The 22237-nt window shown below is 47.1% G+C and overlaps 1 protein-coding gene across 1 annotated transcript in view; it reads left to right on the forward strand.

The window, feature by feature from the left end:
• The first annotated feature begins 1346 nt into the window (after positions 1–1346).
• LOC100543770 (sideroflexin-5) overlaps positions 1347–22237 on the forward strand; it is a 40882-nt gene continuing 19991 nt past the window's right edge. The window contains exons 1-7 of the mRNA XM_031553301.1: positions 1347–1538; positions 1714–1767; positions 2164–2220; positions 3082–3147; positions 12724–12814; positions 15520–15635; positions 17705–17790. Coding sequence (XP_031409161.1) covers positions 1347–1538; positions 1714–1767; positions 2164–2220; positions 3082–3147; positions 12724–12814; positions 15520–15635; positions 17705–17790 — 662 coding nt within the window. The remainder of the gene's footprint in view (positions 1539–1713; positions 1768–2163; positions 2221–3081; positions 3148–12723; positions 12815–15519; positions 15636–17704; positions 17791–22237) is intronic.

Here is a 22237-nt window from a genome sequence, read left to right on the forward strand (position 1 = left end):
TTAAAAGTGAAACTGTACATTTCTTGACAGACTCTTGCACATATGGAGAGTTTGCATTTAAACGTGCCTCTTTCAGTCATACAGATTTTGGGTGCTCTTTTATTTATTTATTTCCCCCTCCCTTCTCTCCCTCCCTCTCGCGCTCTGACTGCTGCTGCTGCGGGGGCCGCTCGTCTCCTTCTTCTTCCTCGAAGCTTCCCTGTTCCCCTTGGGCACTCGGTGGTTCTGGGGTGAGGATGGGGTAGCACCTGTTGAGTTCATTTGGCTCTGACCGACAGCAATGCAATTAACGACGAGATCCTCATCGTAAATGGGAGAGGCAAATTAGTGGGACTCGCACGTCTTGGCCTTCAGCCAGCGCACCGAGCGGCTGTAAGTTGGAGAAAGGCTGGAGGAGGAAGAGCTGGAGGAAGAAAAGAAAGGAAAGATGTAAATGAAAGCAGCCTCCCAGCCCTATTGCCCCTCTGTTTGTTGTTATTCCTCTTTGATGTCGTCGAGCGTGGGAGATGGCTCCTCTTCAGCTGCTGTTGCTGCAGGTGTACAGGGCTGGATTGAGCTCTCCTCATCTTGTGGCAGTGCCTGTGCTCCAGTGGAGAGGTTTGCATTCTTCTCGGCATTGGTGGGAACAACCGTAAAGGAAGTGGTGCTGAGATGGTCTGTGAGCATGGGTGAACTTGGAGTCTTCTTGCCCAGCTGCCCCAGAGAAATTTCAGACCACATTGATACCCAAGCAGCCCAAAAATCAACACATTTGGAATTAAAAGTTGAAGACGCAAATGTGATTTTGTGCTGTGAAGAGCATCTTCATAAACTATTAGAAGATATAGGGAAGAGAGAAAATGACAGTGATGTTACAAAGCCCCGCTTCTTCACAGTGAAGCTTCCCTATATCCCTTCTTACCTGCTTCTTACCCAGGAACTCCTGTCCCTGCTCATTGGGTTTATTGCTGGGAGCCCCTTTGCTTTCCTTCCCTCTCCTCTTCTTGCCAGGTCCTTCACAACAGCTCCATGCATCACTAGAGGCTCAGGGCAGCATGGCTGAAAGCTGCATGGAGGAAAATGATCTGGGTCAGTTGGTCAACACTTGGCTGAACATGAGCCAGCAGCGTGGCTAGGACTCAAGATGCCCCAGTGAAAGTTCAGGTTGGACATTAGGAAACATTTCTTCTCCAAAAGAGCCATCAGACATTGGAACAGACTGCCCAAAGAGGAAGTGGGGATGGGTTGAGTTGGGGTTGGAGACCTTTATGGCTGTATGCTTCTTCAGTTTTTTTACCCTTGAGGGGAACAGGCTGCCATCAAACTGGGCAGGAAGGAGTCTGGCAGCACTGCATCATCTGCAAGAGATGGATTCTCTGAAGAATTGCAGGAATGAGCCTGAATGGTATTTTGAGGCATCCCAAGGATGCTGCCAGTACCATGTGGACAATGCATACATACAGGCTCTCCAAACAAAACTGATGGCTCCAAAACAGGAGCACACGTGCTTCTGGGCGGCGCTCCTGTCTTCAGATGTTCAAACCTCATTGCTTTTCCGGGTGATTCTATTCCCCCACCTGCTTGTTCCTGGTTGAGCTCTGGCCACTCACCATGAAATAAAGCCTACTCGTGGAGATATCTTATTAAAGGCAATAAAACTATGCTTGCTGTTCTCTTGCCTAGCAGAGCATCAACAAACCATGTGTATGTTAACACGAATCTCTTCTCTTGCAGGTTGTTGGTCTTCTTCTGCCCAACCAGACGATAGCATCCACTGTGTTTTGGCAGGTAAGGTTCATCTGTGCTGAGTGGGTGGGGGATGTCATGCAAAGGAAAGCAGCCTTGACTTGTGTCTTCAGGACAACCTGGTGCATGCAGCTTTGTGGCACGTTAGGGGGAGATCATGGCTTTTAGCTTTAAAATTGCTTTGTACCATGGCCTTAAAGTTTGTTTTTAGATCTAGTTGCTTATTTTCATGATCAAGTGCTTGTGCTTATGTGTGGATGGAGTGCTGGTGAAAGCTGCATGCATTTCTATCTCAGCTCAAAAGGTCGGTGCGTGCAAAAGCTTGTACAAAGATGTGGCAAATCACAGACGGGTCCAAACGAAGATGGCACTCCCGTGTTTGTAGACCTGATTTTCTGCAAGGTTACATTTACATCTCTCTTTTTATTTCCTCTGTAGTGGTTGAATCAGAGCCACAATGCGTGCGTCAACTATGCAAACCGCAATGCGACAAAGGTGAGGAGACCCAGCATATGCGGCGCATGCTGCGTGCTAGCTCTGTTTTGACATGGAAACATAAGTCTTGTCTCTTCGCTGTTAATAGAAACTGCAGAGTAGGCACTGTGTTGAGTTTGTAGCTTGGCCATTCTCCTGTAGAGACTTTCGTTGTGGCTGTAAATGGCTCAAGGATCTCGAAACCACTCGTAGCTCAGGAGCAATGCTCAGTGCATTCACACTGAGCCTGGGTGTAGTTTAATCAGTATGAATTAAATTGGGTGTGTAAATGAGCACAAAGCAATGTCTGTTTGGGTGTTTGGATACCAAAGGAAGGCTCCCTGGTCATCCTTCTGTATCACAAGGATGTTTGGTATGCAGCCCAGGCATCCTGCTGGCCCTGCTCTCTTCCCCTTCCTCAGTGTTGATTCATCTCTTGTGGGGATGTGGGAGCTCACAAGAGGAATCTGAGATGGAAACCATCCAACTCGCTGTGATAGATTTCAAGGACAAATATTTGATAAGGAGAGTTTGGGGTTCACTGCGTGTGTATAAGAATAGCAATGTTTTTTTTTTTTTCTATTTTTTTCCACTTACTGAATTTCTTTCACATATTCTTTTAGCTGCTATTATTACAATTTGTGATGCCAATTAATTTTCCATTCCCTTTAACCTTGTTCATGAGGTTACATTTTTCCTTGGGCTTGCCGCTGCTAGATGACAGACCGTGTGTCACAGAACAATATGACAAAATTAAACCTGTCTCTGGTTTAAAGAAAATACAAAAAGAAAAAGTACCCCCAAACAACAAAAACAGCTCAGTTGCATTTTAATAACCAGAAGTTTGTTTATTGAAAATATGTTTTGTTTTTCTTTCCAAAGCCTTCTCCGACGTCCAAGTTCATCCAGGGCTACTTGGGAGCTGTCATAAGTGCTGTCTCAATAGCAGTGGGTAACGCTTTATGTATTACACTACTAAGTAACTGCTCCCTTCCAGCAGCACTGCAGTGCTTTTGAGATGTTTCTTTGAATTGCCAACAATGTTTAGATTTTAATTGACATGGCTCAGTCTAAACAACAAGAAAATGTTTTAACCATGAGGAGTCTTTGTCCATGCATGCCCAAGCTTTTCAACAGAAGGAGATTTCTGCCACTGATTGCTTCCAGCATGTCCTGCACTGTGCTCTGCTTGGGTCTCTGTGCTGTTGCTTTGCTGCTGGGTGAACTCAAATTATCCACACGTGCAGGGAGCCCACAAACAGGAGGGGAATCATCTCTTTGAAAGGGGAGATAACAGCAGGACCAGGGGAAATGGTTTGAGGTTGAGGGAGGGAAGATTTAGGTTGGATGTCAGGGGGAAGTTCTTTCCAGAGAGAGTGGGGAGGTGCTGGAACAGCTGCCCAGAGAGGCTGTGGATGCCCCGTCCATCCCTGGAGGTGTTCAAGGCCAAGTTGGATGGGGCCCTGGGCAGCCTGGGCTGGTATGAAATGTGGAGGTTGGTGGCCCTGCATGTGGCAGGGGGTTGGAGATCTGTGATCCTTGAGGTCCCTTCCAACCCTGGCCATTCTGTGATTCTGCATTAAGGTGCTGGTGAATTAGCCCAGTCCAGGCTGAAATGCCAAGAAGTGTGACTGTGAGGCTGCAGAGAAGCAGTGTGATAGCTTACCTGAGCAGTCAGGCTTTGAAGATAGTCCCCTGGTGGCTCAGCACCTTGAATTAAAAGAATCATAGAAACATGAAGGTTGGAAAAGACCTCTAAGATCACCAAGTCCAGCCCTAACCCATCCCAGCATGCCCACTGACCACGTCCCCAACTGCCCCATCACCACGGTTCTTAAACCTCTCGCTTGATTGCTCTTTTGGAGAAGAAATCTTTCCTGATATCCAACCTTAAAGATCCTTGAAGATATATATTTTTATTTTTACTGTGGCCCAAACTTTTGTCTCTCTCTCAAGCCTCAGACGTCCTCCTGCAGGCATTCTTTCTGCCAACAGACTGTGCCCTGGGCAGCACTCAGCCTGCCTACCACACTGTTTGGGTTCCCTAATTCACCTTGGGGCAAGAGGCTGTGTGGGCTTGTTAAGATTTCTTTACAGAGCCAGTAGGTGATAATTAGAAGAGTTATGTAGGTGGGAGCAAGATAGTTTTCCATGGTGTTGGCGTGGCTTGCTCACTGGCTGCCTCTCCTAGAATTAACCTGTACACACTGACCAACCTTCTGTTGGAGTGAGCTTCCATACTTCATAACCCCATAGACAGAGGGCAAGAGGCAGAGAAGTGATATCAGCAGAGTTTTGTCACCCCACAGAGCTGGCAGGCTCCATAAGGAAACTGCTTGGGCCAAGAGCAGAACTGACCGTGGTGGGGTGGCTCTCATTCCTCTTGTGCTGATTTGCAAAGGAGCTGAAGCACTTCAGGGAACCACCAGCGGGAGAAACTCATCCTCTGAAACAACATGAAAAGCTTCCCAAAGACCTGGGGATAAAGGAATTGCATCCAACCAGCAGTGGCCTGCTGGCTCTGCAGGGTGGCTGTCACCACTGGTGGCACGTGGGCCACTTGGCATTGCTGATGGGAGATGCCATGCTGCAGTGGACTTCTATGGGAGGCACTTGATGCCTGCAAAGAGTATTGCATGGTATGGCATAGAATCCTTAGAGTCATTTAATGTCACTTAAATGTCATTTAGTCCAACTGCCTCGCAATGAATAGGGGCGTGCACAACCAGGTAGTTGTTTGTAGATCTGAGGGGTGCAGTGTTGCTATGGGGAAGTGGCAGCTCTCCTTCCATCTGAGGGAGCAGTGAAAGGCAGCAGCTTTAAGGCTGCTTCCTCCTTCCTGATGTATGCAGGTCTGTTGGCTTCAGCGTGGGGTCAGCTGTGGTGCTTGGGGTGCACTGAAAGTGGATGCTTGCAAAAAGAAGGCAAAGTCTGCACACAGTGAGGTCCCTGAGCAGACAAGCCCTTGGGGATAGGAGCAAAGCAGAAATCCCCTATTGCTGGCTCAGAGCCGCCTAGAGAAAATCCTGCAGGCAGGGAGTGATTTTTATGTTGTAAATATCTGGATTAATAACCAGCAGCTCCTCAAGAGGTTGTTGGTTTTGTTTTGTTTTGTTTTTTAAATGGTGATGACAAATAATTTAGCAGCAGCCTCGAGTTTCATTATGTCGGATTCTAAGGCCTCAGCCCTCATTAACCGGTCTCTGCTGTCAGTTAGCAATAAATCACCTCCCAGTGTGAGCCTATTAGGACCAGATGACCTGAAAACAAGTGCCACTGCCTCCAGTGGTCTGCTGAGACCTGGTATTAATTAAAGCGAGCCCCTTCCATGTTTGCAGTTGGCAAGCGATGCAGGGAGGAGGCTGGGGAAGTGACAGATCAGCTGGGTTGTGATGCTGCTTCCATCGTCTTAACCCTGTGCGGCTTCATCTGAAGAGAGGGACAAACAAACGGCTTTCTCACGTGGACGGAAGAGCAGATTTTGGCTTTATACTTCTTGCAATTAAACCAGAAGTCTCAGCAAATCTTTGCAAGTAACATTCTTTTCTCATTTGAGAGAAATGAGAAATCTCTGTTACAGAGAAGCAGCATAGATCTGGCTCTAGATCTGGGACCGTTGATGTGCAGTCCTTTGGGATGAGGAATTTTAGAGGAATTAATATATATTTACTATACATTAATATGGAATATATACATATTTTTTTTCAGTAACTTTCAGTATTTCTTTTTTTCAATAATCCTTTTCCTTCCACCTTACTGATCTGGCACCTGATCTAGTGGTTGGCAACCAGCCTGTGACAGGAAGGTTGGAACCAGATGATCTTTGAGGTCCCTTCTAATCCAAACCATTCTACAGTTCTTTGGTTCTGCTCCCAGCCTGATTCACAGAATAGCTCTGGGCAAAGGAATCTATGCCAGAATTTTATTTCTTCTCCAGTACAGTATTGCTTGAGACAAGGCTAGAGGTGACCTCAGAAGGAATAACCTTAAGATTGGCCAAGAGGAAGGAGATGGAGGAGCCAACATACCAGATCTCCTCCACCTCTGATGTTCTTGCTTGTCATATATGGTGTTCCCCCATCCTTTCTGCCAATGACAAACTGCTCCCCATCAGCACCTGACATGAAAGAGGAAATGAAAGCATTTGTCTGAGATCAGTCGTCTTTAGGACAGAAGAACAAGTGGAGTTTGTCCCCATTAAAAAGGTGGCCAGATTCCCTCCTTGAAATATGCCAGCTTATGTAACATTCTAGATGGCTTTTATTAAGAGAATGTTTGGGATTGTTTGTGGGCTCAGGTCTTGTCAATACAAAGATAAATGTGTTGTTCTTGCTTAGCAACCTGAGCTAGGTTCAGAACAAAAGTAGGTGTTTTGTCTTTGGTATAAAACCAGAGCTGCAGTGGCATGTAACCACAACCCCCAGCCAGGCTCTGGTTTTGTGTTGGTCTGTGTGCTTGAAACATCACAGAATCATTAATGTTGCAAAAGACCTCTAAGATCCCCACGTCCAACCCCAGCCCATCCCCACCATGCCCACTGACCATGTCTCTCAGTGCCACATCTCCATGCACTGACCACTCTTTTGGAGAAATTTCTCCTAATATTAAACCTGAACCTCCCCTAGTGCAACTTAAGGCCATTCCTAAGCAGGGCATGAATGTTTCCTTTTGGTTTACCTTACTAGCTAACCTTGGGTTAAAAAATCAGGTGATTGATAACCCATTAATAACCTCAGTGCCCAGTGCTGGTATTGATGGCTGGCCTTGGAGGCCAGGAGGGTGTTTAAAGCAGCTCTTCACGGACTGATCCAGTATACTCTTACAAGTGTTGATACAGAAAGACCACTATGCTTTCTGACCCTAAATACTGGCTTTGGACTATGAATCGTCCCCCACTGTGCCCACTGAGCCTTGTCCCTTGTGTTGTGTCCCTTCTGCTTGCTTGTCACTCCTCCTGTCCCTGCAGGTAGAAACGGAGTGAATGCTGCTTGGCTGGGTGCATCCAGGAGGATGGCCTCAGTTATCAGCTCTGCTTCAAAGTAGGGGAATGCAGCCCAATGACCTGGTGTCAGGTCTGATGGATGGAGTTCTTCAGAGCAGGGACTCAACCAGAGGTGCTCCAGGATTCAAATTCCCACTATTGCAGCAAGAAATCATTTCTCTCCATTCAGACATCTTCGAGGTCATCCTAGGGCAGTTTTCTCCTTAGTGATGTTATTTCTAAGAAAACACATCTTGCTTGTTGATAAAGAAACAGAGCAGCTTCCTGCAGAGCTGTGAGCATCAGGATGTTCTGCTGTCGTTTTGGGCTCACATCTAAACCTCCACACTGGGAAGACCAGAGCTTCCCAGTGGAAGTATGGATGGTGGATGTATGGAGCTCCTCGTAGAGCCCTCATTCCTGGGAATGCTTCCTGGGGGCTCTCGTAGTTACTGTAGGGTTTCCATTGTGCTTCCTGAGTTCTTCAAGCATGGTAATTTGTCTTGGAGATTTTGGGTTTTATTTCCACGGGTTTCATAAATCATAACCCAAGTGAGGATCTCAGATGTGGTCACAATTGGTCGAGCAGAAATGCTGCATAAAAAATGGAACTCCTGAGTTTATATTTAGTCGTAAAAAAGAAGAAAAAAAAAGGTACAGGCGTCTAATCCATGGAGGATTTCAGCAGAACGATCTTATTTACCTTCTCTGAAGGAAGCTGAGAGGTGAAGACGATTCAAGCCTAAGATTATAGCTGTAAAACAATATTAGCATCGTGATGGCTGTGTCACAGCCAGCTTTTGGCAATAGCCTGGCCTTGCAGCCCAGGCTCCCACAGCTCAGCAAACTGGATAGCTGCTGCCGTTCCCAGGGAATGTTTGCTGCAATATGCAGATTTAAAAATACTGTAACACCATGGAGTGAGAATAATGGGGGGAAAAGTACATTTATATACTGCAGCTCTGTTCTTGAAAAAAGGAAGAGAAAAGAGGAGAGGAGAGAAGTGAAAAGAGAAATGAGAGAAGGGAGAAGCAAGAAGAAGGGAGAAGGAAAAAGAAAAGAGCTGAGTGATGCTTGAGGACAGGATATTTATCCAAAATTAGCAGGGTCAATCTACGGCAATAATGAGATAAATTAGAGTTGGACTGACTCATTACCCTTAGAAAATTCACAAGATGAAGAAGAACAGGATCTTAATTTCTTTTCCCAATTCAGAGTGGACAGGAGCACCTGTTGACCTGAGTGGTCCCTCGGCGGTCTGGACGGTCCCACGCTCTCCTGCTCACACCACAACTGGCCATTTGCTCTCCTCCCCATCGCGCGCTGAACTCGCGCACACACTGACACCATTTTTCGCCTCCCTCTCCAGGTGAAGGTGCCCCTGTGGATTTTTCTAATCCCAGCTCCCTCTTCCTGATAATTGTTTGTGAGCCGTGCAGAGCAGCTGCATTGACAGCCTGCGAATGGGGTGTGATGGCCGTAATCAGGTTGTGGGCCACCCACCGCCGTGGGGCTGCCGGCCACTGCGTGCGGCACGGAAAGCACAGGGCTGGTGGAGGGATCCAGGGAGAGCATCCAAAGGAGGGCTATGGAGATGGGAAAGGCTCTGCCCCACGGGGCAGTGGGCACGGAACTGTCTCCCCGGAGCAGTGAGCATGGCGCTGAGCTGCCAGAGCTCGTGGTGCACTGGGACACTGCTCTCTGATGCAGATTCAGGCCTTGGGCATGGGAGCTGTTCTCCTCTTTGTTCCTTATCACCTATCAAACCATTGTGCCTTTTTCTTCCACTGACGTGCCCAACTGTGGGGCTACTGCCGTTATCCCTTCTGCCATCGTTTTGGGTCTGACCGACGTTACCTTCTTGCCTTGTTCTTGTTTCTCTCCAACTTCTTTCTCCACTTAGTTCATTTCTGCTTTCCCTTCTCTGCGCTCCTCCATTCTGTTCTCCTTGGCTTGGTAAAGCTCCAGTTGGTAAACGGCCCAGTTTCCCATCTCTCTGCCTCCATCTTCACCTCTCAGCCCTAATGAATGATTTTTTTCCTTCCTTTTCCTAATGCTCTTTTCTTTAGTTTAGCTGGATGGGGCTCATCAGATCCAATTAGTGCTGTGGTGTTTTAATTCAGCAATCTGGTGATTTTGGGGCTGATGAAGAAGCTTCCTTCGAGCCATTCCCTGCTTCCAAACTGACTCTCCAAGTCACCTGAACCAGCTCAAACTGTGGTATTCAGTGTGCTATTGCCCATATGCTGCTGAAACCTGGGAAAGGTGTCCCTATTCACTGCAGGAAAGTTGGACTGGATGGCCCTTGCAACTCTATGGATTCTATGATTTTATGAAAGCCGAATCCCTTGCATCAGTGGAGCCCTAACCCACACAGTGAAGTCTAGAGACCCATCTCATCAGCATCTTCCAACTTGTGTCTGCCCTGTTTGTGGGACTCCTTCTATTTAGTAAGAAATTTGCTGTCAAAATAATGCAAAATAACAACTTTTTGAGTGAGCCACTGATGTATTTACTGCTCTGGTTTAAGGGGGGGTAGGGTTGGAGCTCCGTCAAGTGAGTCAGTCATTGCCAAAGTGAGGAATTGAAAAGCCGTTCCTCAGGCTTCAAAAATATTAGTAGTCATAAAGTAAAAAATTGAGTTTTTAGAATAAAAATGGTATTTTTTTTTTGTGTTGGTCTTGCATTTTCCACGCTTTTCAAATTCATATCGTAGTCTATATGAAGTCAGAACTCTTTAGGACAGGAAGGAAAAGAAAGAGAAAGGGAGAAGGAATGGGAATCTCTCGGTAGCTGATTACGCACAGTCTCCCACTCCACCAGCCTTGGTTTCATGGTGCAGGAGTTCAACATCCCCAAAACCCAGCTTCCCCAGCTCGTCAGGATGCGCTGTCATCAGAGTGAAACCTCAAAGAAGGTGCAATCTGAAAAAAGCTGGATCCGTCCCCTAGTCTGGGTTGCAGCGTGGGAATATCCTGAATCAGTTCTACAACGAAACTCCTATTTAAAAGCCATGATCAGAGCTCACAGCTGCAACAAGGAGCACTCATTGGGCCTGAGTCGGACATCACCACTGGGTATTTCCATCCCAGCTCAGTCCCTGGGCTCCTTTCACAGTCAGCAGAGCTGAATGGGCACCGCTGGGGGTGTTTTGTGTGAGCACACAAATGTCTATCTTGGGAGGAGAATAAACACCCCGAAAAAGGCACATTTCTCGGGGCTGGACTGCAAAGTGAGCCCATCTGGAGGTACCACATTTGCTCTGATGAATCCCACCTGACTCGGTTGCGTGTTTGCACAGCGCAGCGTTGTAGATCCCAGCTCTGTGACTCAGACTGTGGGCAGGGTGAGGATAATAATACTCCCGCGGTTGTTTTCTTAGCTCCAGTGATGAATTTGACTCCGCAGTCGGTGTTCTTTGGCCAGCCCTAGGAATTACACCCATTGGCTTCTTGCTGGTGGAGGAGCTCCATTTCAGGGCTGGATGTTCTCCTGCCCGCACGCTGCTGTCCCTCTCCATGATCTGCAGGAAGAAGTTCACAGGTCAACTCGAGTCATGGCAAAACTGTAAAAAACAAACCCTCGTTAGTCCTTTAAACCTGGTCCTCGTGTTGGGAATTTGGGAGATTGGATTCAAATCTGTAGCAATGTTTAATTTCATATTCACAGCGGGGTGGTTGCTGTAAGTGGAGGAGCGAGTTCGTCTGCAGCACCAAATTGAATCTGAAAGTAAAATGCTTTTTATTACCACCAGCCTCACAGCAGCTTCGCTCCCGGGCTCGGCTGCATCTTTTCTGTTTCCAGAGCTGCTGCTCTTCCACTTCACGTTCAAATCCTTCCATCAAACCTACAAGCAGAGGCTGGAAACCCAACACAGTTTGTCATCTCCGCAGATGAACTGTCTGCAGGCTATAAATACTCGGCTCCGTGGGGCAGCACCGTGCTGGGGGCTGTCGTAGCTTCACTTCTACAGGCACGCTTTTTCAGATGAATGTCTGCAAGCGTTCAATTCTACAAATCCCAGAACTTGGAAAATGTAAGAAAACAGCAATCGGTCATTTTTGAGAGGGAAGAAGATGGAGACGAAGCCCTTTATTCATGGCCAGAGTAAGAGGAAATTCTACAGCTCTTTGGGATCAGGAAGGAGAGTTCCCTTTGGGGTCTCAGCAGTGGTTTCACGGGGCTCTGGAAATGCTCTGTGGGTACTGGGATCCAACACTTTCTTGTGCAAGGCTTGCCCAGCAGTTGTGCTTCTCCACATCTTCCTCGCAGCCTACAAAGAGACGAGATGCGCTGCGGATGCATGTATAATGTAGCAGCTTGCAAAATATGTTCTGCCCCAAATCACTATTTGTTGGTCTAGATTTTTGGCTTTGGTCTGATTTTTTTTTTTAATTTTTAATTTTTGCTGCATTTTTGGCTGAAAACGTTTTGGCCGAGCGTTGCTCACAACTTTTTCCATTTTCGGCCGAAAATTCCCGGTTGGGGACAGTTGGATTTTGTCTGCATGTTTGTTTCTTTGAAAGAGAAAAACATCGTGGGGGGAACTAATTTGAAGGCTGGAGCCATTGCCTGCTAATGGGTTGGTTTGGTTAATAACCCAATTTCTGAACAAAACTTAATTTTGATGGGATTTCTCCAACTATCACCAGTATCTGACCACATGGCTGTGAAACAGTCTCTGTGACTTAGATCCTTTGTGAAACTGGAGAGATCTGCATCACACACGTGCTGGAGGAGGCACCCAAAAAAAGATCTGTGGTTATAATAAGCTGCCCACTATCTCTTGCTCCTATTAATAGCTCCTTTGTAGCCCAAATATTTGATGGAAGTGAAGCGATGTGTTGTGCACGGCCCCAGGAGGAGGGATGAGTTGTGTTGGAGCAGTACAACTGGGCAAGGATTAGATGGGAAAGCCAGCAGATGGGAAGGTTTGCTGGAAAATGCTGGTGAATTGCATAAAGTGCAGCGAGGAGCAGTTCCATGAGGGCAACGCAGTGGTTTCCTGGCTGTCTTTTGCTTGCAAATGGCTTAAAGCCCATCAAGGGTTGAACCCAATGCAACAGAACCCTACAGCAATGGGATGTAGCTCTCAAAAGAAGAATGGAGTGGTGAGGTGCTGGAACAGCTGCCCAGAGAGGCTGTGGATGCTCCATCCCTGGAGATGTTCAAGGCCAGGTTGGATGGGACCCTGGGCAGCCTGGACTGGTATTAGATATGGAAGTTGGTGGCCCTGCCTGTGGTGAGAGGGTTGGAACTTGATGATCCTTGAGGTCCCTTCCAACCCAAGCCATTCTGTGATTCTGTGCATGGAGAGGGGCCCAGTCTGTCCCTGTGTAGGGTTCTGCAGCCGTCTGCAAGCTGTGGCACCTGTCCTGCTCTTCCTAGCTAAGTTCTGGTCTGTTTTTTGGGTGGTGCTATGTGGAACCAGGAGTTGGACTCGATGATCCTTTTGGGTCCCTTCCAACTCGGGATGTTCTGTGATTCTATCATTCTAAATGTTGCTGTTTCTCTGTTCTTTTGTTTTCTTCTTGTGTTCTAAGGTGGGCCTTAATGTTCTGGTACAGAGAGCAAACAAGTTTACCCCCGCCACTCGTCTCTTGATCCAGAGGTTTGTGCCATTCCCTGCTGTCGGTAAGAAATCACTCCTTTTCTCTGTGTTTTCATACCCTGACCGTGGGTAAAAACTGCTGATGGGGAGTGGATCCACCCATGGGGATGGATGGAGCACAACTCCAGATCCGCTCAGGTTGGGTCTGAGTCAGAGACGCACACGGGAAGTTGTGGGCTCTTCTATTTGCATCCCAGGGTGTCGTGAGCAGCAGGTTACATCCATGTCAGCATTGATTGAGAGCCCATAATTAATTTGTTTAGCTTAGCCCGTAATTAATTCTCTAGTTCTTTTATTTGTGTACTGTCATGCTTCATTATGTGCCAGGACATCAGGGATCCTCCTGCTAATTGCTGTTTTGGTGGCTTTGAAAGCTCCGAGTTACCTATTTGCAGACCTGGGCAAACTCATTAATTAAGATATGCCTGCCCATTGCTTCTGAACTGCCAGCCTGCAGCCGAAGGGCAAAAGTTAGCTTTTTCTACATGAAAACCAGAAGCTAATGTATGGTTCTTGTTCCACTGCACACAGGATTAAGCAGTTTCCCTGAGAATCAGAGAATCACCGAATCATTAAAATTGGGAAAAGAGCGCTAAGATTCCCAAGCCCAAACCCAACCCATCCTACCATGCCCACTGACCATGTCCCTCAGTGCCACGTCTCCATTGTTATTGAACACCTCCAGGGATGGTGACTCCACCAACTACAGAATGGTTTCTGTTGGAAGGGACCTTTAAAGGCCATCTGGTCCCATTCCTTGCAATGAACAGGGACACCCACAGCTCCATCAGGTGCTCACAGCCCCATCCTGCCTGATCTTGGATGTCTCCAGGGATGGGGCACCACCACCTCTCTGGGCAAGCTGTGCCAGTGCCTCACAGCCCGTACTGTAAGAAATGTTTTTCTTACGCCTGGTTGAAATCTCCCCTCTTTTAGTTTGAAACCATTTCCCCTTGTCCTATGAAAAGATGTGCAGAGAGGGCTAGGGCAGAGAGCTGCTTTTGTGTCTGAACCCACTTTCCAATAAACACTGCCTGCTTTCAGTCATTTCTAGCTTATATTGCCACATTTTTTTTCTAAATTCTGAAAATCAGATTGTCTATACATGTATTTATTTATTTCTCATTTCCCCTTCTATTTGAGACCTTCATGAAACCTACATTTAATTGAGTCATAAAATAACTTGAACTGGAAGTAACCTATAAGGATCGTCGAGTCCACCTTTGCAGCACAGAGCATCTCTTCTGGTGCAGCTTTGTTGGAAAAAAAGAAAAATAGGGGACTAAATTTGCTTTAAATGAAATACTTGGTGTCTTTTTCATTGTGGCTTGGTGAGCTGAAGGGTTGGTAACACAGATAGTTTGATAGATGGGAAGAGTGGTCCAGTAGTTAGAATATTAGAGAGACAGAGTGTGCGTGTGTGTATGTTCCTCTTATTCTCGAGTGTAAGGAGCATTTGTCACCACAAATCATCCTTGATTGCAGGGAGCTGCGTTCATATAGGGCTCACCCACCCACCACCCTCAAAAAATTAGACATTTGTTATATGACATGAGTTGAGATTAATTAGCGAATATTAACCCATCAAGCAGCGCAGAAACACATTTTTGGAAGCGGTGGTACTGCAGCAACAGTGGCTTTGCATTAGTTCTGGTTGGAAAAACAAAATGTGGTGGGGAGGGGGGGGGAGGAGTTGCTGGAAAATGCCAGCTTGTGAAAAAGAAAACTTTTGGAGGAATTAGTAGCTTTTCTATGGAAAATTTTAAGGATTTCCTGCAGAGATTTGGGCGTTTCTGCACGGAACCTGGAGGAAGGCTGCACCTGGGAAGGGTGTTTGTGAACCACCAGCCCCATGTGTTGCCCTGGGTGCGAGATTTGGGGGTAATATGGGGAAGACAACGGATGATGAGGGGCAGAAGATGAGCAGGGGCAGGTTTTGCAGGAAGGTGATCTGTCCCCACTGAGGTGTGGATGCAGGGCTGGGATTTCTCAGATGCTTTGATGGCCAACCCCAACGCATCCCTGTTGTGCCCCACCATGCCCACCACTGCAAAATAAATCCACAGAGCCCTTTTTCCCCCTAAAGCATGAAAGATGAGGGCAGACGGTCAGCAGGACCACTGCTAACACCATGCATGTCCATGAAAGCAACCTAGCCTTGTGTCTTTGGTTCAGACAAAATGGCTGTCCTCCTCAGAGCTCAAAGCTCAGCTGTCCTTCATAGCTCGATGAAATCACTTGTTGTGATTTCCATCACACCTCCTCAAATTCATTGTTTAAGAAGAGTTTATCTGCTGGATTAGTGAGAGAGGGAAATCCAGCTGGGGATCTGCCTTCAGAAAGGGCAGCTGTCCAGAATCAGTGCCTGGTTGTCCAAGCCCAGCTGGTCAACAGGGTTAAGCCTTGTTTTGACTTGCCAAATCTCAATGTCAGGTGTAGAATTAATGGTTACAATGGGAGTTGGGAACATGGATGGACACCGACATCTGGAAATGCCTGTATTTCTTTGCGTCGGTGTGCTCCTGATTGTGCCATGCTAAAGGAAATTATTGCCATTCCCTTCTTAAGCATCACATCTCTGTCTCAGTGTGAATGAATTGTTGACTTTCAGAAACTTCTTGGCAGATTGATGAAAGCAAAGCTGAAGAGATGGTGTGGAGAACAGAAGCCTGCCATGTGGTATTGACCGGGGCTGCGATGCTAATCATCATGCTTTTCTCATCCTCAGCCAGTGCCAATATCTGCAACGTTGTCCTGATGAGGCACACAGAGCTGGAAGAAGGAATTGATGTTTTGGACAATAATGGAAACATTGTCGGCTCTTCCAGAATTGCTGCAAAACATGTATGTACCTGAGTTGTACCTGGTGAGCACTTGCATATACACAGCTGGCCTTCAGAGGGTGGTGAGGCACTGGAACAGGTTGTCCAAGGAGGTTGTGGATGCCCCATCCCTGGAGGCATTCAAGGCCAGGCTGGATGTGGCTCTGGGCAGCCTGGGCTGCTGGTTGGTGACCCTGCACATAGCAGGGAGTTGAAACTGGATGATCAATGTGGTCCTTTTCAACCCAGGCCATTCTAGGATTCTGTGATTTAGGCTTAGCAGCTCCCACAGCTGTAGGAACTGATGACTTAGAGCTAGAACTGGATGGCCTCTGCTCATCAGGCGTGAAGAATTAAGCTGCAAGACTTAATGCCTCTTCACAGCCATGCATGAGGTTGGGTGGCCACAGAGTGGAGTGTGCTGGTGGATACAAGCACATGTCATGCATAGACTGGAGTATGTTGGTAGACCCAAGGTCATGCCCAGCAGCCCACTGGCTTGCCATAGTGGTTTGGAAGGGAGCCATCAGGGAGATCCTGCACCACCACCCCACTGCATTCACAGCCTTAGGATTTCTTAGTGGAAACTTGTAAGCAGTTCACGTTGAATACGAAGCAAAGATAACTTACACCTTTTTCTAAATGAGGAAGGCTTCATTCTCAAGCTGAGTTGCATTTTAACCCTTGCCATATCAAAACTGTGTTAACACTGCCAACCCAGGTTCCGTAAGGGCAGCCAGATGTTTGTAGTTTTGTGCTAACACCTGGTTTGTTTTCCCCTACTGCCTTCTACTCTCTGCCATCTGCTTGCAATTATTCCCTTTTTTTCCCTTCTTGCATAGTTTTGTCTTCTGAGCATCATCTGATTGTCTGAGGCGTGTTGTTTCCAAGTGGGCTTTCATCTGAAATGTAAAGCATGTACAGAAGCACACGCCCAGGCAGAGGAGTTAATAATATAATGCTTGGCATTTCTCTCTCTCCTTCTGTCCAAGGCTCTTAAGGCACTTCATAGACAGCAATTAATGTACAGATTTACAGTCCTCGGCAAGAAATGGGAGATCTCTAATATATCTCCATATTGTTGTTTAACAGGGAGCTTAAAACAATCTGTTGAAGGGCTCAGAGCTTCTTGATTGAGCCAGTTTGCCTCACTTAACATCACTGGCTTCAAGACCTTGCTTCCCCTCTCCATCCTAATGGTTTAGGGGAAGACAGGCAGCATAGAAAATAGTTATTAAAAATGAAGGTACTGATTTAAGTGGAGTTGAAGCTTCAGATTTCTGAGGACTTCTACTCAGATGCCGTGTTGTCCCAATGCTTCTTCCCGAATGGCTGGTTTTGGGGTGTAAAATCTGGCAGATCCTTAGGGCTACACATCTGTGCCTCTCTGAGACCTTCTGGTTGGAAAGGATCAAGTGCTCCCAAACCTGGCTGGATGTGTAAATATCAGCATTCCCACCCCAGACCTACAGTAATCTCTACCTATATCTGGCAAAGCCCCACACGTGGTCAGAGTGCTTGGGGCATCCCATGGAGTGCTGACAGAAGTGGCTGGAAGAGGTAAATGGTGCCTCCTAGAGCATCCAAGGTCATGTTTAGGTCTCGTCTCAGGGGATTTGTATCTGTCATGCTGCCAAGCTGTTCTGCAGCAAGCCTTGTGCTGGAGTTAGAACTCAAGTAAGAGAGAAGGGACTGACACTGCTCCTTAACCCATCTGGAGTTTTTTCACCATGCAGCATTTGCCAGGCAGCACCATCATGTTTGGGTGGGAATATGATGGTGTGACTGTTGTGGTCCCATGCACTAACATCACGGAGGCTATGAGATGCACAGCCCTACTGCCTGCATTCATCTCTGCTTTATAACCAAGCAAGGGCTCCAGCCCATCATTTGTAGCAACAGAGCAAAAATCACTTCGGTACAAATACCTGATAGCAAACTTGGAAATGTGTTCTGGTATATTTGTTCATATCTGCAACACGAGAAGCCAGGCAAACCATTTCTGTGTCTGCACGCAGACTGCTCAGAGCAGGTAAATCTTGAGATTTGTTGTAAATGTCTTATGTTTGTTGGTTTCTTCTTCCTTTCCAGGCACTGCTAGAAACGGCCCTGACGAGAGTGGTCCTGCCGATGCCTATACTGGTTCTACCTCCAATTATTATGTCCATACTGGAAAAGTAAGTGTTGGGTAACATGCAGGGAGCACTTCTCCAGGGGAGGGAAAAAAAAGATCCTCAGTAGGTGTTATTCATGTTATTCGGTGATGTTTCTTAGCACTGCTCCATCAAAGACTTTTTGTTTTTTGCATATTTTGGCCACTGGTGTAGGTTGAGAGACAGAGCACAAATCATCAGAAATGTTGACTTCCAGCTTTTCTTACAGCAGAATCATTCCTGACAGATGTTCTTCTGGAGTACCGGGAGAGTGGGCAGGGTTATTATTCATGTCTGAATGTCTCCTTTCACGTTTCTTGATGACAAAAAGCCCCAGCAACCTGCCCTGGCCATAGGACCTTCTTCTCACCTTGCTTTCCGACACCTCTCTTTTTTTTCTTCTGCTCAGTCTTTGGAGACTGATCAGTGCACTGAAAGACAGAGATGCTAAAGGGCTTGTTGCCTTTGTCCAGACAGCAAAGCTGGAAGCACTCTTTGAACAAATTTGTTGATAGTGGTTGCTCTAAAGCACACTGCTGACAAAGTAAATAGCAATTAACACAACTGGGGATTGACCCATGGCTTTGATTAGCCTTGTGTGCCCTTGTAGAAATACCCCTGGGCAATTTGCTCTCCTTAATGGAAGGGTTGGGTCTGCTTCTGTATGCACTGAGATTTTTAGCTTCCCAATATTTTTACAAATATTTCTTTCCTGTACCCCTCCAGCATCCAGAGGCTCACACTGAGATCAGTTCTTCCCATGAGCTGGGTGTGGGGAAAAAATGCAGCAACAAACTCACCTTTGGAACTCAGAAGTCAGTGTTTTCAGCTCTTGCTCACAAGATGTGCTGTTTTTCAAAGGGTCTGTGGTTGTTCCCTGCAGCAGGGCACAGTCCTGCTAAGTGGCAGCCTGTGTTCCTCCTGACTTAACACAGCCGTGTGTTGCTTTCTGGCTCTGTCTTGGTGAGCTGTTGGAGAGGGTTCAGAGGAGGCCACAAAGATGGTCAGAGGGCTGGAGCACCTCCCTTTGAAGACAGGCTAAGGGAGCTGGGCTTGTTCAGCCTGGAGAAGAGAAGGCTGCATGGTGACCTCATTGCAGCCTTCAGTACCTAAAGGGAGCCTACAGACAGGAGGGGAGTCAACTCTGTGAAAGGGTTGATAACAGCAGGACAAGGGGAAATGGTTTGTGGTTGAGGGAGGGGAGATTGAGGTTGGATGTGAGGGGGAAGTTCTTTACAGAGAGAGTGGTGAGGTGCTGGAAGCCCAGAGAGGCTGTGGATGCCCCGTCCATCCCTGGAGGTGTTCAAGGCCAGGTTGTTTGGGGTCCTGGGCAGCCTGGGCTGGTATGAAATGTGGAGGTTGGTGGCCCTTCATGTGTTGGGGGGTTGGAGCTTAGTGATCCTTGATGTCCCTTCCAACCCAAGCTATTCTATGATTCTGTGAGCAGCTCACCCAGTGGGGCCACCCCAAAGTACAAACTATAATATCCCAGGAAGATCTTTGCTCTTCCAGTTGCCACGAGTACCCAAAAATCTCGATGTGCAGAAACTCAGAGTTTGCAGAAAATTTGTCAATGAATGATCATCTCCAACACTGAGAACCATCATGGGTCTTGCAAAGCACCCACAGACTTAAATAACACTGATAATGAAACGTGCTTTGTACTTGTGGCATCACCACCTCCTGCACTGATGCCATGAGGTTTACTGAACACGGGCGCAATCTGGGCGAGATGCACTGAAACTAAATTAATCTGTCAAGCAAATGTGGATATGCAGGAGGTTTTTTTTGTTGAAAAAGTCATTGTTTTAACTAAAAGACAGTCCAAGTTCAGGTTTGGAAGAGAATACTTTCCTTGTCACCACTCACCAAATGAACCTCTGTAGGTATAAAATACACGGGCACTGATTTGGCCTGAATTCCACTTAGAGCTTTGTGCCTACTGTTGGATTTCCCTTTAAATATCTTTGGATTCCTGGAAGCTTGAGTGAGAAGGGAGAGGGACAGGGAGTGGGGAGCAGTTTGGCCACGCAGAGGCTGTGGTTTGGCAGTTGGTATTATGGGATGTGGAAGCATCCCTTTCCATATCCGAGGGATTTGCAGTCCATGTGGACTCACAGATCTCTTAAATGAAGGATGCAGACATAGAATCATAGAATGGCTTGGGTTGGAAGTGACTTGAAGGATTATCAAGCTCCAACCCGGCTGTAGACAGGGCCGCCTACCTCCACATTTAATACTAGACCAGGCTGCCCAGGGCCCCATCCAACCAGTCAGAGGTGAGACATTATTTTGTAAATAAATTTGGAGCATTGGGTGAAAAGTGTAACTTTTAAAATTTAATAGAATTTGAGTTAGCCTGGGAATTGTTATCAAGCCTGGGAGTCGTTATCAAGGCATGTATTATCAATTTATTTATAGAAGTCCTTACAGCATCTATAAATAAAAAAGAAGATGAGGGCTGTGGCTCAGTGTTTGAAGGCTGGGGCTCTGGAAGCAGAAGTCCCAGTCTGGAAGCTCTCCTGAGCCACGTGCAGCTGTGATTGTGCTGCAGGAGGGAACAGTTCTGCGGGGAATGGTGTTGCTTTTTGGGGAATTGCAGCACCCAGGAGCAAACCACGTTCTCCCAGCGGTGGTTTTTGGTTCTGTAGAACCTGCTCCCTCCTTTTTATCTCGACGTTGGGAAAGTTTATTTTAAGTGGCCAGTTCCTGGTCGCCGTCTTTCCACTTGGATCCAGGTCTTTCCTCTCTCTCAGCCATCTCTCCATCTGCATGTTTTAACTCCCCCAGCTGCCTCTCTCGTCTCTTGTGCCATTTTTTTCAGCTCTCTTGGCTTCTCTCATCTCTTTGCCTGCTGTGTATTTTAACTCCCAGGGCCGCCTTCTCTGCTCTCCAAGTAATTCAATGTTACCTCCCACTGCTGAGCTCCGCGGCGCTCCATTCTTTCCCCATGTTTCATGCATTTCCTGCTGCTTGGACGCTCTGTTGAAGCAGCTAACATATAGAATCAATGTTTATTTTGAGACTGCATATGCCATGCGGGGAACACGGTGTCAGTTATTTTGTGCAGATGTATTCTCATTTAAGTTTTATAAATAATATCTGTGTTGGCAACTTTAATACGGGAAAATATTGGGTTTGTATTGTCTGTGAGATGGAGAGGACTCATCCGTGGGATCTGACTGACACTGGGTCAGACAATGGAAACTTCATTGGTACCTCTGCATTACAGAGTGTTAGGATGACTACACAGAACTGTAGGATCATTCAGGTTGGAAAAGACCTCTAAGATGACCAAGCCCAACTGTAACCCACCCTACTATGCCGACTGAGCATAGAATCACAGGATCCTAGAATGGCCTGGGTTGAAAAGGACCACAGTGATCATCCAGTTTCAAACCCCTGCTATGTGCAGGGTCACCAACCAGCAGCCCAGGCTGCCCAGAGCCACATCCAGCCTGGCCTTGAATGCCTCCAGGGATGGGGCATCCACAACCTCCTTGGGTTTTCTTTTTTTACCATATCCCCCAGTGCCGTGGGTCTTAAACACCTCGAGGGTTGGTGACTCCACCACTTCTCTGGGCTGCCCATTCCAATGACTGCATCTACTGCATTAAGTTGGACTTCTTGTCCATCAGACATTTCCCTCTATTAACATGCTTCTCTCAATCCTTTTATGTAGTAGTTATGATCATATGTGTGAAACTGCCCAGGTGTCTCCCAGAAAGCTGCCAGCCAACTGCCACCATCCAACGCTTCTCCTGTATCCTTTGCCTGACTCCGTGCAGATCTGAAGCCCAGCACAGATGGCCTGTGTGCACATCATCCACATCTGTACGCACACCCAGCCTCAGGTTCCCCTGAGCTCTGAAATTCAGTGGCACACGGATTGTGTGATCTGGATGAGCAGCAGACAGGCAGACCACTGCCCTTTCCATGGACACTTGCAACCAATGGCTGCCAGTGGTGATAGAAGAACCTACGTTCTTCTCATTCCTGTCTCCTTAACATAAAGCCTCTTTTCTACCTCCATAATTCAAGCAGCTTCAAAGGGTCTGATGTGCAGACGGTGGTCTCAGGGTTGCTCCAGGGACTCGTGGCTGGACACATCCCTAAAGCTGACCTTGCATGGAGGAGGAGGGATGAAATTGGTGCTGCTAGCAATGTGCAAGAGCTGAGAGAGAAACAGGGAGCAGGAGAGATGTGTCCCTGAAAGAGAAACATTTCTACTCTTTCTTCATCTCCACATTGCCCTGATTTTGAGGCTTGCAGAGCTGCTAGAACCACAGGAAATCAGTTGTCCCATAAAACTCATCAAATCGGGACAATCTGAGGCTGGATCAACTTAGGGAGCTGCTCTGGCCAAGTCATACTGATGGTGCGAGTCATAGAATCATAGAATCATAGAATGGTTTGGGTTGGACATCAAGGAATGATGGATTCTCGTGATGGACAGTCAGTCCAGATGATG

The sequence above is a fragment of the Meleagris gallopavo genome, chromosome 4, assembly GCF_000146605.3.
Source record: "Meleagris gallopavo isolate NT-WF06-2002-E0010 breed Aviagen turkey brand Nicholas breeding stock chromosome 4, Turkey_5.1, whole genome shotgun sequence".
NCBI lineage: Eukaryota > Metazoa > Chordata > Aves > Galliformes > Phasianidae > Meleagris > Meleagris gallopavo.